The 16104-nt window shown below is 41.5% G+C and overlaps 1 protein-coding gene and 1 long non-coding RNA gene across 2 annotated transcripts in view; one reads left to right on the top strand and one right to left on the bottom strand.

Moving 5' to 3' along the window:
* Window positions 1-1494, top strand: part of LOC138968792 (allene oxide synthase-lipoxygenase protein-like) — a 141112-nt gene extending 139618 nt beyond the window's left edge. The window contains exon 17 of the mRNA XM_070341436.1: window positions 1208-1494. Coding sequence (XP_070197537.1) covers window positions 1208-1322 — 115 coding nt within the window. The 3' untranslated portion in view covers window positions 1323-1494. The remainder of the gene's footprint in view (window positions 1-1207) is intronic.
* The window catches only part of LOC138968794 (uncharacterized), a 379269-nt gene that overhangs the window by 32428 nt on the left and 330737 nt on the right, over window positions 1-16104 (bottom strand). The gene's annotated exons all lie outside the window — the stretch shown is intronic.

Below are 16104 nucleotides of genomic sequence, written 5' to 3'. Positions count from 1 at the left end.
TTGCGAGTTCGACCCTGGGTCAGGGCGTTAGCAATTTTCTCCCCCCTTTCCTAACCTAGGTGGTGGGTTCAAGTGCTAGTCTTTCGGATGAGACGAAAAACCGAGGTCCCTTCGTGTACACTACATTTGGGATGTGCACGTTAAAGATCCCACGATTGACAAAAGGGTCTTTCCTGGCAAAATTGTATAGGCGTAGATAAAAGTGTCCATGTGACTTGGAATAATAGGCCATGAAAGGTAGGATATGCGCCGAAATGGCTGCGATCTGCTGGTCGATGTGAATGCGTGATGTATTGTGTAAAACATTCCATCTCACACGGCATAAATAGATCCCTGCGCCTTGAGTCCGAGTCTGGAGATACGCGCGCGATATAAGACTTTGTATAACATATTACAAACCGCACAAGCTGCCTGGGTCAAAGCCATGGTTCTTTTACAGTGTGCAATATATTTATGAACGTATTATCAGTACAAACCATGCACAAGTATTTTGAAAATGTTTGTGCTTGAGCTAAAAGAGCCATACACGTTCCATTCAATTCCAACTTTCTTCGTTCTCAAAGCCGTTTGTGTTGGCTATTGCCTATCAACTGCCTATCCAGTGCAGGTAAGTGTGTATGGCTTATTTGCTGGTAATGGTAGGCCGTACCGACTGACGCAGGTGTCAACAAAACGAAAGGTTCTGGCGTGAGTTTCGAGGGGTTGCTCGACAGAAGTCGCTGTCTCTCAGCATTGCTGGGTGTCTATGTGCGCGTTCAGGTCATGTTTACACACCACACGTAAATTGAAGTATTTTTTCACCTGTTCCAGTCGGAATAGCTTGAGATCAAAAACACGCAAGTTAGTCGTACTACTTTACCTACACTGGATATGCGAGGGATCGATAATTTTTCCGCATGCAAATGTTGCTAAATGGTACCTATTTTGAATCTGTGTCGATATTTGAATTGAAAACTTCTCGTTCGAACATAGTGGCTTTACCAAGGTCTCTACCATTATCGGGTTAAAAACGAATAGCGGCCATGACTACTGCGGTAACCTCACTAAACAAGTTTTGGTTTGTATCTTTCTTGTCCTGTTGAACTGCTTTTGTACAATCGACACAACATATTTTACGTTCCTCAGTATGAATCGGAATTTGAATATTTTACGCTATATAGCTCTATTTTCCCTGCAGTGGAATTATCAAGGTGAACTCCTTTCTCAGTTTCAGAGATGCACTGGCCAACTTGAGCGATGACATTGAAACAGACAACTCGAATCGCAAATATCCATACACACACGTGGACCCCAAGTCCGTGCCCAACGCCATCAGCATCTGAAGCAATGAAAACGTGTCATAGTGGTGGTGTGGGGGGGATTGGGGTCAAGGGCATCCTGAACTCAGGTAAAAATGAGTTACTTCCCTTCGGGTCTCATTTATCCCTGACAGGCTGCCTTTGTTTTCCTTCTCTGGTGAGGAAATCGATTTTTTTTTTACATATTTAGAGCTTTTCGTAATGTGTTATTGATATATGCAGATTCGCGATCGTTGATAATGATTTGTCATGGTGTTGTGTAATTTTTAAATTTAGAAAGGAATTGTTATGTTACACTTTCAAGCGAGCTATCTCTCGCGGATGTATTTACTGTGCAAACAACTCTAAATAAGGCGAAAGTGTTACGTGATAAACAACTTTGTCACGTGATCATAACAAAATGGCTACGGAGCAGACGACTTTTTCCGTAACCAGTTGGGAGTGATGCAACAATATCACAGTCTCCTTCCCACAGCAGTCTCAAAATTTCGACTTGTTTTGACCTTAGAACGATGTCTTTATCATAACTGTGAAGAACAGAACGGAGATCACTTTCGAAGTCGGCCATTCTACAATCACGTTCCTCTTTTGATCAGAAACATTAGCGAAAAACATATGGGAGATAACTCTGTATTCTTGTTTTGATAGCTTTCGGATTTTGGACACTTTCTTTCCCTGTTCTCCGCGTAGCAATTATCCATCCTGTCAGAGAGACATGAGCGATAGCGTGGACCGATGATTATCAGACTGGGTCAAGGGATGGTCTCAATCGAGCTATACACTTGATAAAAAGCCCACCTTGACCCTCGTAACATGAATGCATATGTGACCATCGCAGATACTGGATAACAGTGTGGTATCCGGGGTTCAAGGGGGGAACATTTTCAATTCGTTTTAAACGTTACGTACATTTACTTTTTGACTGCTGGATAGAAATACAGCATAACACCGCCTTAGCATTGCTGAAAAAGGGGTTAGAGTCTGCTACCAAGCAGAAAAGCAAAACATTGACGACTGTAGACGCTGTAGATGTGTGTCCAACTGCTGCCATTGACTCAGTTAAATACCTTGCTTGTAGAGAACAGTAGGGTAGATCTTGGACGTATGATCAGTACAACCCGTGGTAAATAAGCTTACCCTGTGGTGAATATCTTATTTTGCTTACAAGGCTTAACAATAATTATGGCAAACAATATTATGGACATTAAATACATGAACAGTGTCCGACCCTCTGGCTTCATTACAAAGTGTAAGTCATACGTGATATTTGCCCGAATTAAGCAAAACAACACAAATCATAAATTGAACTTAACTTACCCCAAAAGGGTTGTCTTGAGTTTGACTTGCATTGTTCGTCTCCGAATTGTGGACAGTCTTCACTATAGCGAGTGTGGGTTTGATACAGAATATACACCACGTGAGGTTTTAGGTAGAATGTAGAGAACCTAGGTATAATATTATAAGTTGAACACCATATTATTGTGTAGCTTTTGTACTATATATTTTGCTTTATTGTAATCAGAATGATATATTCTTCTCGCGTTTTGGTTCTTGTTTGCTATCTCTTTCGTCTGATTTGACTAAATATTTGACATGATTTTGAACTGGCAGTGCTCGCTTTGATTTAAATGTATTTGATAAAAGCTGAGCTGTTAAGATGTGTTTCTGCTGATTTGCTTCACGGCGACTATACATGCGGATTACTCTTTTGGATTCTGTGTTTATTTTGTTGCGTTTTGAGAGTTCATTTTACAATGTACACAACCTCTTTTGTTCTTAAAATGTATTCCAAATCGATTAGCAACCAAACGAGTTCTCTAACGTTTGAATGTGTCCAGTCTGTACTATCGTACTTTCTGTTACATATCTGTATCATTATTTAACTGACGTATTATTGAAAAAGTAAAGAGAATAAATTCCATTTGCCATTTAATATACTTGTGACAGGGGAGGCTACCGCTCCTTTCACGGCAGACTCTGCACCAGAGTTGTTGGCCTGAATTGTGGAATTCTGTTTGTGATGGGGTCTGGTGGTTTCCGATTGTCTGTATGTTCATGGAAGCCTTCGGGTTTGCATAACAGTTTTTATAGGGCTAAGAAATTAGCCCTAACATTTTCAATCCTGTTTGATTGCACTTCGCCTCCCGAGGTGATCGTAGTGTTACGGCACTCGGTTACATCCTTTATAATCATTTTAAGAGCTGAACAAGCATGTCACAAAATTGTACACAGCTCTGGAGAACAAGCCACGTAAACATTTAAATATCATACTATGTAGCTATTCTGATGGACACGTGGGGGAATTCTGGGGCTGTGATTGGATGGTCTCAACATCATCATCAAAGCATAATGCTACAGAAGTCGGCCATTTTTGCGAATATCCAAAAGCATATTGGCAATAACAAAAACGCATGGTTCCGGTTTACCCATCTGTACCACACGATGTTAACAATCGACAACAGCATACACTGACAACTTGAAATTCTTCTCGGGAATGTTTTTCAGCTTTACAAATGTCGATAGCATACCCTTTTCTGCTAACTTCCCGATGAAACAGGACTAAACCAATTATTTTCTGTCCCTAAACACCACAAAATGCCCAAAGTCAAAAGATGTAGTACAAACAGGGGAGTAAAACGGAACAGCCGTTTGTGTGTGCCTGTGTGAGCCTTGTTGCCGACTTACACAAACTTTCGCATTCGGCTTTTCTTATCTCGTAACTCCACATTAAATACCCCACTTCCCCTCTGAAGTATTGATGTACAACCCATGGCCCTAACATTCATGTAGGCCCCTAGTCGTTTATAACTGAGGTTGAACAATTCGCTTCATGACGAGACAAGTATAAATGCTATTCACCCAAACTGAAAACTTCGTTGCCGTCTGCTCGCGTTGTACGGATTAGCGTTGTATTGTTCTCTTCTCCTCCCCTTGTTGCATCCTAGTTCTTCAGTTGTTTCTAGTTTTCCATTGATGTTGTGTTTTGGTCTTCTTCATAAGTAGTCTTATTCAAAATTTAAAAAACTCAATTTTCTTTATGTTGTATACGAATGAACTAATAAAACGCTGTTTTACAGCTGTGTTGTCAAATCGAGGTTTTTTTCCAAAGTCAGTGTGGCGCCTGCGCAAAACTAATGCGCATAAGAAACGGCGTCTGCTATCAAAACCTGAGATCAACGCATCGACGCAAAAGCTGTCATTTTGTAAGTTTGGAACAACAAATCAAGGTCAGAACACCTATATAATCGCTATTGTGTTTTCAGCGTAGCAATAGTGTCCGATATTTAGACTCGAACAAGTATAATGCGACTCGTCTTCGACTCGTCGGCATTATACTTGTCTCGTCTAAATATCGGACCCTATTGCTACGCTGAAAACACAATCGCTGTTAATAATGTAGAGCGACCTTGTTTATGAAGGGTTGAAAGCAACCAAGAGGACATTTTCTAGCTTCCTGTTTACTCTCAAATACTCGATTTTATTATGATAAAGCTGTGGAAATGAGTTTTGATTATGTGAAAGTTAACATGTCAAAATATACGCTTGTTGATGAAACTATTCTTATATATATTGATCATTTCGTATCTTTGTCTCCTACGTGAAAGAAAAGGCACCGAGCTAAGGCGGTGAGCACAGTACAGTTAATGGTGGTTCGCGCTATATAGTGTGCGCCTTGAGTCGCCTTGTGGTGAGATATGTGTGCCTTATAAATTCTCGTATTATTATTATTATCATTATTATTATGTCAGAGCTTTGCTTGCTACAATACCTTCCAGAGGCTCCATACCTACAGAGAATGGACAATTTTGGCTTAATTGTACGCTGTTTTTGAGGATATGAAACAAACTTCAGCAAATATTCAGAAGGCTGTCCTGAAAAGTTTGCCCAAAATTGCGATGGTTACTACCGTGATCTTACCGTCTGCCGTGATTACGCATGGGTACAAGTGTCTGCCGAGTAGGTTCCCTTGATCTAGGGCCCTGAGCAAGTCGTCCTGTGTTTGTAAAGTATTTCACAACCAAGACCTACCCGTACCCACCTTGAATACGCTCAGCTGTTCATCAAACAAAGTGCCAATTCTAAAATTACAATGTCAAAACTTATGTCTTAACAGAGCACTTTGTCGGAATCAAAGAGGGGGGATTAACGGTACCAACAAAATATTTTTATATTTATATTCATACTGCTAAATTTTGCGAAGATGTAGTAACAAACACGCATAGTACCCCCCAAACCACAGGATTATATCAATGTTTCAACAGAATGACTCTAGATGTGTGTCGGAAGTAACTACGGAATCGGAAAAAAATATTAAACTAGGGCAACGAAATAGTTTTTGATTTGTTACACTACCGCTACGGTACAAATTATGCTGCCGAGCGCTGTCGCAGTTAAACACAGGCATAGTACCCAATGTTATACCAATTTTCACGTGGTGTGTCAACCGAAGAACACATGCTAATGGGGTGTTAAATATAACCTTTATTTTGAATTGACAGCAGTTGTTTAAAAGCCCTAAACGAATGATTGTTGTCTGTGTATTTGCCGGTAAAACGTCTTATTCCTTCACATTTTGTTGTTTTTTGTTCTGCTTTTTTCAGATTGCTTCTGGTTGTAATAAAGCGTATATCACAATATTTAAAGTGCAAGTTTTCTCTTTCTCCCTCCCTCTCTCCGCCCCTCTCTCCATCCGTCCCCCACATCTCTGTCTCTCTCTCTCTCTCTGTCTCTCTCTCTCTCTCTCTTGCTCTCTCTCTCTCTGTCTGTCTCTCTCTCTCTCTCTCTCTCTCTCTCTCTCTCTCTCTCTCTCTCTCTGTTCCACCTGTGTACACACGCGTGTGTATGTGTGTGTGTGAGTGTGTGTGTGCGTGTGTGTGTGTGTGTGTGTGTGTGTACTTATATCAGATGAGCGGCCAAATGGGAAAAAAAGCGCCAAGTTAAGGAGTTTAATGCACAGGCGGTACTCCCAGTCAAATTTGGTATCATTTGAAACGTATGCATACAGTCTCTAACCCAATACTTCTAGGAATCCAAACGTGGCAGCAGCTATACGCAATCTTAAGGCAAAGTGGCCCAGATAATTTAAAAAGTAGGATGCAGAAAAAAAAACTTTGTTGCAATTATCAGGTAATTGGAAGTTGTAAAACGGCAAGTAAAAAACTTGTTTAACCGTAGAAGGTAAGAACGTCATCAGGTCTTGCATTTCAGAAGTTGAATGTGTTACGTCATGCCGGTTTTACTTTTCTGGTTAATGTCAATTCTCCCCGGGGACGTTTCATTACATGAAATACCAGTCAGAGGAACATGTAATCATCGGGCTTCTTGCAGAAAGTAACTTTTTGGAGATACCTCTTAAACACAAAGTGTGAGAGTTCATTATACAAGTACGTCCCTTAGTTTTCAAAGTCAAAACTCTGTCCGGAAAGTTTTTTGCACGCATTATGGCAGGTTGGAATGATATTTGCTGGACTTGATAATTATGTATGTCATTACATAAAAAAAAATGCCTGGTCAACACGCAGGTGCAGTATTTAACAAGTCGCGTAAGGCGAAAATACAATATTTAGTCAAGTAGCTGTCGAACTCACAGAATGAAACTGAACGCAATGCCATTTTTCAGCAAGACCGTATACTCGTAGCATCGTCAGTCCACCGCTCATGGCAAAGGCAGTGAAATTGACAAGAAGAGCGGGGTAGTAGTTGCGCTAAGAAGGATAGCACGCTTTTCTGTACCTCTCTTTGTTTTAACTTTCTGAGCGTGTTTTTAATCCAAACATATCATATCTATATGTTTTTGGAATGAGGAACCGACAAGGAATAAGATGAAAGTGTTTTTAAATTGATTTGGACAATTTAATTTTGATAATAATTTTTATATATTTAATTTTCAGAGCTTGTTTTTAATCCGAATATAACATATTTATATGTTTTTGGAATCAGCAAATGAGGGAGAATAAGATAAACGTAAATTTGGATCGTTTTATAAATTTTTATTTTTTTTTACAATTTTCAGATTTTTAATGACCAAAGTCATTAATTAATTTTTAAGCCACCAATTTGGTTGAAAAATGAGGGCGTGACAGTGCCGCCTCAACTTTCACGAAAAGCCGGATATGACGTCATCAAAGACATTTATCAAAAAAATGAAAAAAACGTTCGGGGATTTCATACCCAGGAACTCTCATGTAAAATTTCATAAAGATCGGTCCAGTAGTTTAGTCTGAATCGCTCTACACACACACACAGACACACACACACACACACACACGCACACACACACACACGCACACACACACGCACATACACCACGACCCTCGTTTCGATTCCCCCTCGATGTTAAAATATTTAGTCAAAACTTGACTAAATATAAAAAGATACCCGTAAAAACATTTTTGCGAGAGACAGTTAGTTTGAGATTAGCTTTTCCCTAGAAAAATTACGCCTTTAATTGCGTACCCTTACATTTTCAGCTAGTGCTGGTTTAAAAAAAAATCTGAATTGCATTTTATCCGCTGAATTGCTCCTCAATATAAAGTTAGATGCTCAAATGTATCCGTGATGGGTAATGTGTGTCATATTTCTAAATATTCACTGAAAAAGTCGGTTGTGAACTGATTTTGTCGGTTTTACGTTTCACTGAAGGAAATGTGATTTGAATGTGCAAAACAAAACACTAGTAAATTTCAAAATAATGAAACTGTAGGTAGGAATTTTAAGTGAGTCTGGTAAGTCGTTTTAGTACTGTCCGCAAAGTTCAGGGCGCGATAACCTGCCACCTCTCTCTTCAGCTCCGCACCCAGACTAGCCGTAGCCGCACGTGCAACCAAGAAAGGCAAGCGTCGCACTTGACATATGATCTTCCAAAAAGATTGGGAGTCTGCGTCCGTGGTGGTACCATGATAACAAGTCCACTAATAGACCTTTTCGGTATCTGAGCAGCTCTCGCGAGACACGCTCTTTGTTATGCTTTGAACATCGCGAGAACTTCGAACCTTCGCTTGTGCAGCTCGCACGAGATCGCTGTACCGCATGCTTTGCTATGCTCTGATGCTTGCGAGAGATTACGAGAGCTTGGAATACCGATAGGGTCTATTGGTCCAACTTCCCTTCGTGGAGGCATGATATACTGTCAGCCATAATATTAACTGATCCTGCCACATGCACTGCAGAAATATTACAATTTATCTTAGCACATTCCCACGCCATTTTTCGTAACAGACAATTAACGTAAGTGTTCGTCGATCGTCCTTTGTTTATGACACCTTTAGTAACAGTACTATCAGTGTGGAAAACCACGCTTTTCCCTGCCCACAAGTGCGACCAGCGTTCAACTGCTTTCACGACAGACTGCAATGATTTCCTTGAAATTTATGTGCAGGTTTTTTTGCTGCGGGAATGTCATTTTCAAAACAAGAATAAACCCAGTCACTTTGGTAAAAGGCTCCTGCTGCTGAATTGCATGCATCGACATACACATGCTGCGTAGCATGTTGATAAAAATACACGGTACCATTGAACACTGTAAGAAAAGACAACCACCATTGCAAGTCCTCATAAATAAAAGGCTTTCGTAAGTCTAGTTTTGTGCTTTTGCTGCTGCAAAGGTTTTTGTGCATCAAGTATGCGACGGAGAAAAAATCTGCCTCCCCGAACCACACATGACGCCCAGTTGAGAGAGCCTGCGAGGCTCTGTAGCTGCTGCTTGGTTGCGCGTTGTTTCTGCTGAAACTGCTGTAGCTTCTGTCGTAGCTGTTGTATCTTGTCGTTGCCCAACGACAGTGTGCAGGCCTGGGTGACAATGTCCACATCCAGGAAGGTGATGCGCTGGGTAGGCCCCACCACTTTCTTTCAACTGATGTTAAACCCTAATTCTCTGAGTAATCTAATCAATGTAAAAAGCATTTTTTTCACACTCTTCTTTTGTTTCTGTTGCTAACAAAAAATCATCAATATAGGCCACTACTCCACTCATTCCTCGTCTAATCATACACCGTCTCACAGCCTGTAAAATCCTATGGAAATGAGCGGGACCTACGTTACTGCCAAAAGGCAGTCTGCTGTCAAAAAGATAAGTAGGTGTTTTGTCATCACCAAAAACCCATTTGAGTCCAGTTACCTGATAGTTCTCTGGGTGGATACACACAGATCTGTATGCTGCTTGAAGATCAACTTTAGCGCACCAATATCCGCTCTTTGCTAATTTACAGGCATCTCCTAATGTTTGAAATTTAACACTTTCCGGTAGTGAGTAATCGTTGATTGCTTGCCCAAAAGGTCTGCTGCCATCGTGAATGAGTCTAATTTCTTTATCGTTTTTTGGTATAGCTGCCAAAGCACTAACTATGGTAGGCTTCTTTGAAGCAATAACGTAGTTTCCTTTGTTTATCTGATCAACAAGTTCCTGCTCTACTGCTACTTAATGCTGTATCGCTGACCTGTGGTTCTTATGTTCTACTGGTGTTACTACACTGCCTCTTTCAATAATGCGATAACTGTGTTCTATGCCATCCAGCAAAAAGGTCTTATCGCTATCATCTACAAGCTCATTTTGCCAAATATGAAGTTTTGCGCTAATGGAAGAACTACCACAGATCTAGAGAGAGTTACGATTGTCAGGGTTCTGTGCTGCATAAGGACTAGAGTGGGTGGGGCCTACCTTGGCCGTAGAGGCAAGTTGCTGTGCTGGATCCTATATCAGGGGGTGGCTGCCAGGGTTCGTTGAGTGCTGGGTTGTGGGATGGTCCTTGCCGCAGCTGCTGCACGCGTGCTCGTAGATACAACGTGGACCATAGGCACATGACCCTTTGTTGTACTGCAGGCACACCTCTTTCCCCCCGGTCCTGTCGGTCGCTGTCGGTGCGCGTCACTGGCTCCGCCGTTGCCGCCAGACTTCTTGGTGGCTGGCGTAATCCGCTCCCGAAGCACAACTGTTGCCAGGTGTGGTGCTTCGGTCCCCCAGGACAATTTGTCGGCCGCCTGACGCTGACGGATACTCATCATCGAAGATGAGCACAGACTGTCATGTAAAACGACAGCCTAGCTCCCCCACCATCTCGGTGTAGCGTAGATAGGCCGCTACATCAAAATCCTTATCACGGGACAGGAGTGTGGCCATGATTCTGGCATTTGCCACAATCCAGGCGGAGGGTGACACCCGATCTAACTTCTGCTTTGTATTGGGTAACTTGATTGTCACCCCTCCGCCTAGAGACACCTCCTCCTCCACAGCCAACGAGGTTGAAACGAAGTCGATGATTTTCAATCCCTCACCTTTTGGTCTTGCCGGTGTCACTGCCGAACCCTCCATATTGAGTCGCCCCAGCAATTCTCCTAAACCACTGGCACCTCTGGCGGTGTCGTTGCTCATGGGGCCTCCCCCATCTTTTGCTTGCAGGGTTTTAATCCCTGCACGAAGCAGGGCAAGATGCCCCCTTTTTATGTTGGCACTCAGAGATTCCAAATCCTCCGTCTCCACACATTTGAGGGCCGCCAGCGAATCGAACCCCTCTTTGACGAGGACGCTGATCACCGCTGAAGGAAGGTTTGACTCCTTACACCATTCTTCTATTTCGGACATGATCTTACAAATAATGTTCACTTGCTGACGCGCGCACTTCAATGCTGCTGCTGCTGCTTTGCTGCTAATGCAAGAGCGTATATCCTCTGGCACTCTCGCCAGAATCGTTGGCACCAAAACCTCCACTACAACACCCTCCCCCTCCTTCCTTACTTCTAGGTCCCGCCCACATCCGCTATCTCCATTCCTTCCCCTCCATCCTTGTCCAGTCCTAAATACCATCGCATCACTTTCAGTTTAAAAACAATTTATCGTTCCTCTAAACTGACACTTTAATGTGAAAAACAAAACACTAGTAAATTTCAAATGAAGGTAACCCCAAAATCGAATCGACAAAGCCATAAGGTACGCGCCTGTGTGTGTGTTTTAATCTAAGACAAATATATGTCGCCAATGTTTTTACAGAGTGACGTTAAATAAACGATTTTATCAATCATCAACCATAAGGTACAAATTAGAAATCGAGAAAACTTCAGAAAACACTAATCTCGACATCCTTAATTACGGTAAGAAAGTTCAATTAATTTCCTACCAAGTACAGGTTATATATTACATAGATATGTTAGGTAATTTTTGTTTTTAGTCATTCCTACTGATGCCGGTGTAGATGGCATGGGGGATCGAACATGGAGTTTTTTGCGTAAATGTTGAGAGATACCACGACAAAACGCTGTACTGTGGAACCCGCTTATAAGAAAGTAGAGGGGAAATTGTTTTTGGTTTCCTATATCCGAGGTTTAACTTATCAGGAGACTCCGGATATATTAAAAGAAATATTGAGGCAACTTCTGTCTCTTATCCAAGGGAATGTTTGTTTCATATTTTTGGAAAAGCACTGAATGATATGCCCGCAGGCAGATGTTTTCATGTGAATATGATTATTAATGTTTATATTAGTCATTTTATGTCGTTGGGTTAAGTTTGTGCATGCGAATTAATATGTTTATGTTCATGTGTTATCGAGAAATAGAGAATGATTAAGAGTGAAAGAGCAATAGACATTCGGTTTTTAAGGCAACGCCTTTACTTGCCCTTACATTCACTGAAAACAAAATTCTGATATTGAACAAAATTGGCTTGTGGCCGCGGGGGACAAAGCTATAATGCTTTGGTGAAACAAATGCAGTCAGACACACACACACATACATTCACACACACGCACACACACACACACACACACAAACACACATACACACAAACACACATACACACGCACGCACACACACACGCACACATACACACACCAGGGCCGGACCAAGTTCGATTGAGTGGGGGGGAGGGGGTTCCAACTGAAGGCAGGGGTCCAAAGTCCACATTCTTTTTTCTCTGAGAGGTACATTGGATGGCCAGGGGGGGGGGGGGGTTCCGGAACCCCAGGAACCCACCCCCCCCCCCCCCAGGTCCGGCCTTGCACACCTACACACACACACACACAAATATATTCACACACACTCTAACAGACGAACACATACATAAACACGCAGCCACACACGTATGCGTGATTGCGGGTGTGGGTATGTGTATGTGTGCGTGTGTGTTTGTGTGTGTATGTGTCAGGGTTTGTCTGTGTATCTTTCTTTCTTTCTTTATTTGGTGTTTAACGTCGTTTTCAACCACGAAGGTTATATCGCGACGGGGTCTGTGTGGCTTTCTATGCCGGTGTGCGTGTATGCATATGTTTGTGTGTTCGTTTGTCTGTTTCTTAGCTGAACCAATGATCATCATTGTCTGAAGTCCAATATTTCTACCTGTGGCTTGTCGACCTTACTTTCTCCTCGTGTCAGTGTCAGCCATTCACTTCCTGCTAGATCCCTTTGGTGCTCTTTCCATAACAAAACACGACTTGTTGTTGACGTTTGAAACGTCTAACGATAGAATGAAAGCTATATCGTAGATAAATCAACGATTTTTGTTTGTCTTTTCAGACGTCTAACGGAAGAATGAAAGTTATGTCGTAGATAAATCCTGTTTGGGTAATCTCATGTCAGGTGGGGGTGGGGGGGGGGGGTGGGGGGGGGGGGGTCTTGAAATTCCCTTGGCTTTAATAAATGGTTTAGCTGCCATTTATCAGTCAGTCAAAATGTTTGAAAATTGGACAAGACATTAATTATTGAGTATAGTTTTCTGCTATATAGGTATATTTTTGTTTACAAAAAATGTGAGGCAATTGTGAAGAATATTTTTTTAAATACATGAATGAGCTTCTTTTTACATTGTAATTATTTTATATTTATAAATACAGCTTTAAAATGTTGCATGCTGTCTGGCCTTGTAATTATCTGGATCCTTTTCATATATTTATGTTCATATTTAGTATTATATGATTATTTGACTTATTACATTTAATAGACTAATCAATATTCCCACGTGCCTGTCTGTAAGGATCCAGATAACAAATCATATCAACCATAGAAAAAAACAAGTCGCGTAAGGCGAAAATACAATATTTAGTCAAGTAACTGCCATTTTTCAGCAAGACCGTATACTCGTAGCATCGTCAGTCCACCGCTCATGGCAAAGGCAGTGAAATTGACAAGAAGAGCGGGGTAGTAGTTGCGCTAAGAAGGATAGCACGCTTTTCTGTACCTCTCTTTGTTTTAACTTTCTGAGCGTGTTTTTAATCCAAACATATCATATCTATATGTTTTTGGAATCAGGAACCGACAAGGAATAAGATGAAAGTGTTTTTAAATTGATTTGGACAATTTAATTTTGATAATAATTTTTATATATTTAATTTTCAGAGCTTGTTTTTAATCCAAATATAACATATTTATATGTTTTTTGAATCAGCAAATGATGGAGAATAAGATAAACGTAAATTTGGATCGTTTTATAAATTTTTAATTTTTTTTACAATTTTCAGATTTTTAATGACCAAAGTCATTAATTAATTTTTAAGCCACCAAGCTGAAATGCAATACCGAACCCCGGGCTTCGTCGAAGATTACTTGACCAAAATTTCAACCAATTTGGTTGAAAAATGAGGGCGTGACAGTGCCGCCTCAACTTTCACGAAAAGCCGGATATGACGTCATCAAAGACATTTATCAAAAAAATGAAAAAAACGTATGGGGATTTCATACCCAGGAACTCTCATGTCAAATTTCATAAAGATCGGTCCAGTAGTTTAGTCTGAATCGCTCTACACACACACACAGACACACACACACACACACACACACACACACACACACACACATACACCACGACCCTCGTCTCGATTCCCCCCTCTACGTTAAAATATTTAGTCAAAACTTGACTAAATATAAAAACTAGTGTGAAAAGGGAGTGTGTGTGAAAATAGCGTGTCAAAACCAACTCCATATTTCGTGTTACTAAAAATAGCATATTTAGACAATATTCTTCACAATTGCTTCGCCCACCATGACCCCCACCCTACCCTATGTGCCCCCCCCCCCCCCCCCCCCGGTTTTCTCTCTCATCATATTCCTTCAAGCGTGACTAATGTGCGAAAAGAATTCACAGACCTGACATTCTTTCAAACGGATTATCTTAAACGACTTACAACCAGGACGTTACTCGGTTTTACCAAATGCACAGAGACTGTTCCTTGTTGTTTGACATTTATTTCAAGAACACGAACTCTTTAAAAATAGAGCAAAGACATTCTTCGTGAACCACCGCTGTGTAAGCCTTGGGTCTTTGTGCTTTTGGTAACATTATACCACCCATTTGAATCGAAATGCATAAACAGGAAGTCACAGTAAACTCTTTCAGTAATCCGAGGGGGGGGGGGGGGGGGGGGAGGGGAGGTTGAGATAGATGTTGATGTTAGAGAAGAACAACGAAGAGGAAGTGACTCGATCGTAATGTTGCAATGTCAGTCACGGCTAACCCAGAATTCCTGTGTGATTGACACACACATTTAAGTTTGTTTGTTTGTTGTCTTTTTTGTGTGTGCTTTGTGTTTGTTTGTTTTCTTGGGGAAGGAGGGATATCTCTGCCAATTTTTTCCATTCTGTGTCTCACCTGAGGATTAATTTATCCATGTCCGTACGTATGTCTGTCCGGTGTAACACGAAATCTTTACTCCACGAAAGATTTACTCCGGAGTAAAAATTTCGTACAAAATTCTTACTCCGAGTACACATTTCGCACGAGAAAAGAACTCTCCAAGGCATGAAAAAATTACTCCCTCCTCGAAATTTTTACTCCCCATTTTGTTTACTTCCAGTAAAAATCTTGAACGCGAAAATGGGATGCGTGCGAAGGGATAATGTCAATATGTGATCTCGCGCAAACAAATGTCGCGCTACCCTCCCGCCTCCACCCCTTCCACCCCCAAGACTAACAGGGGACAAGGGAGTACAAATTTCGTACACCTGGCATGGGAAGTTAAATTGCTCGTGCCAGGGTGAAGTAATTTCTTCGTTATTTATTCGTCAGGGGAGTAACATTTTTGTACGAAATGTTTACTCGGAACTCACCTGTCATGGGGAGTAATTTTCTCGTGTAATGGGGGAGTAGTTTTTTCGTAAAGGGAGTAACATTTTCGTACGAAATTTGTACTCCGGGGTAAAAATCTCGTGGGAGTAATTTTCTCGTGTTACACCGGCCGTCCGTCCGTGGACATAAAACATAACGTTGAGGTTATCTCTAATGTTTTTCAAGCTAGACGTTTGAAACTTTGCACACTTTAAAGCCTGGGCGAAGTCGACTACGTGAAGTATACTTCGCGAAGCTGGCAACACGGAGCTTCAGCACTGAGTTTTCGGTAAAAAGACTTCGCGAAGCTGGCAACACGGAGCTTCAGCACTGAGTTTTCGGTAAAAAGACTTCGCGAAGCTGGCAACACGGAGCTTCAGCACTGAGTTTTCGGTAAAAAGACTTCGCGAAGCTGGCAACACGGAGCTTCAGCACTGAGTTTTCGGTAAAACGACTTCGCGAAGTCAACTTCGGGCTCAATAAGGACCGCCTTTAGGATTTGATGATTTCACGAAGTGACCCCAGTTTGGTTGACCCTCATCAAATGTTGGGGTCACAGCGGGGTCATGTTCGTTTCATAACAACTTAACGTTGAGGTTATCTCAGAGGATTTTGAAGTTAGCGCTTTGAAACTTTGCACACTGGACCCGACTTGACCTAAGTTTGATTGACCCTCGTCATGTTTCGGGGGAAACAGGGGGTCATGTTTGATTCATAATTACTTAACATTGACGTTATCTCAGGCGTTTTTAAAGCTACAGCTTTAAAACTTTTAACACT

The sequence above is a fragment of the Littorina saxatilis genome, linkage group LG6 (assembly GCF_037325665.1).
Source record: "Littorina saxatilis isolate snail1 linkage group LG6, US_GU_Lsax_2.0, whole genome shotgun sequence".
NCBI lineage: Eukaryota > Metazoa > Mollusca > Gastropoda > Littorinimorpha > Littorinidae > Littorina > Littorina saxatilis.
The sequence above is the reverse complement of the archived record's forward strand: the minus strand, read 5'-3'. Positions and strand labels throughout refer to the sequence as shown.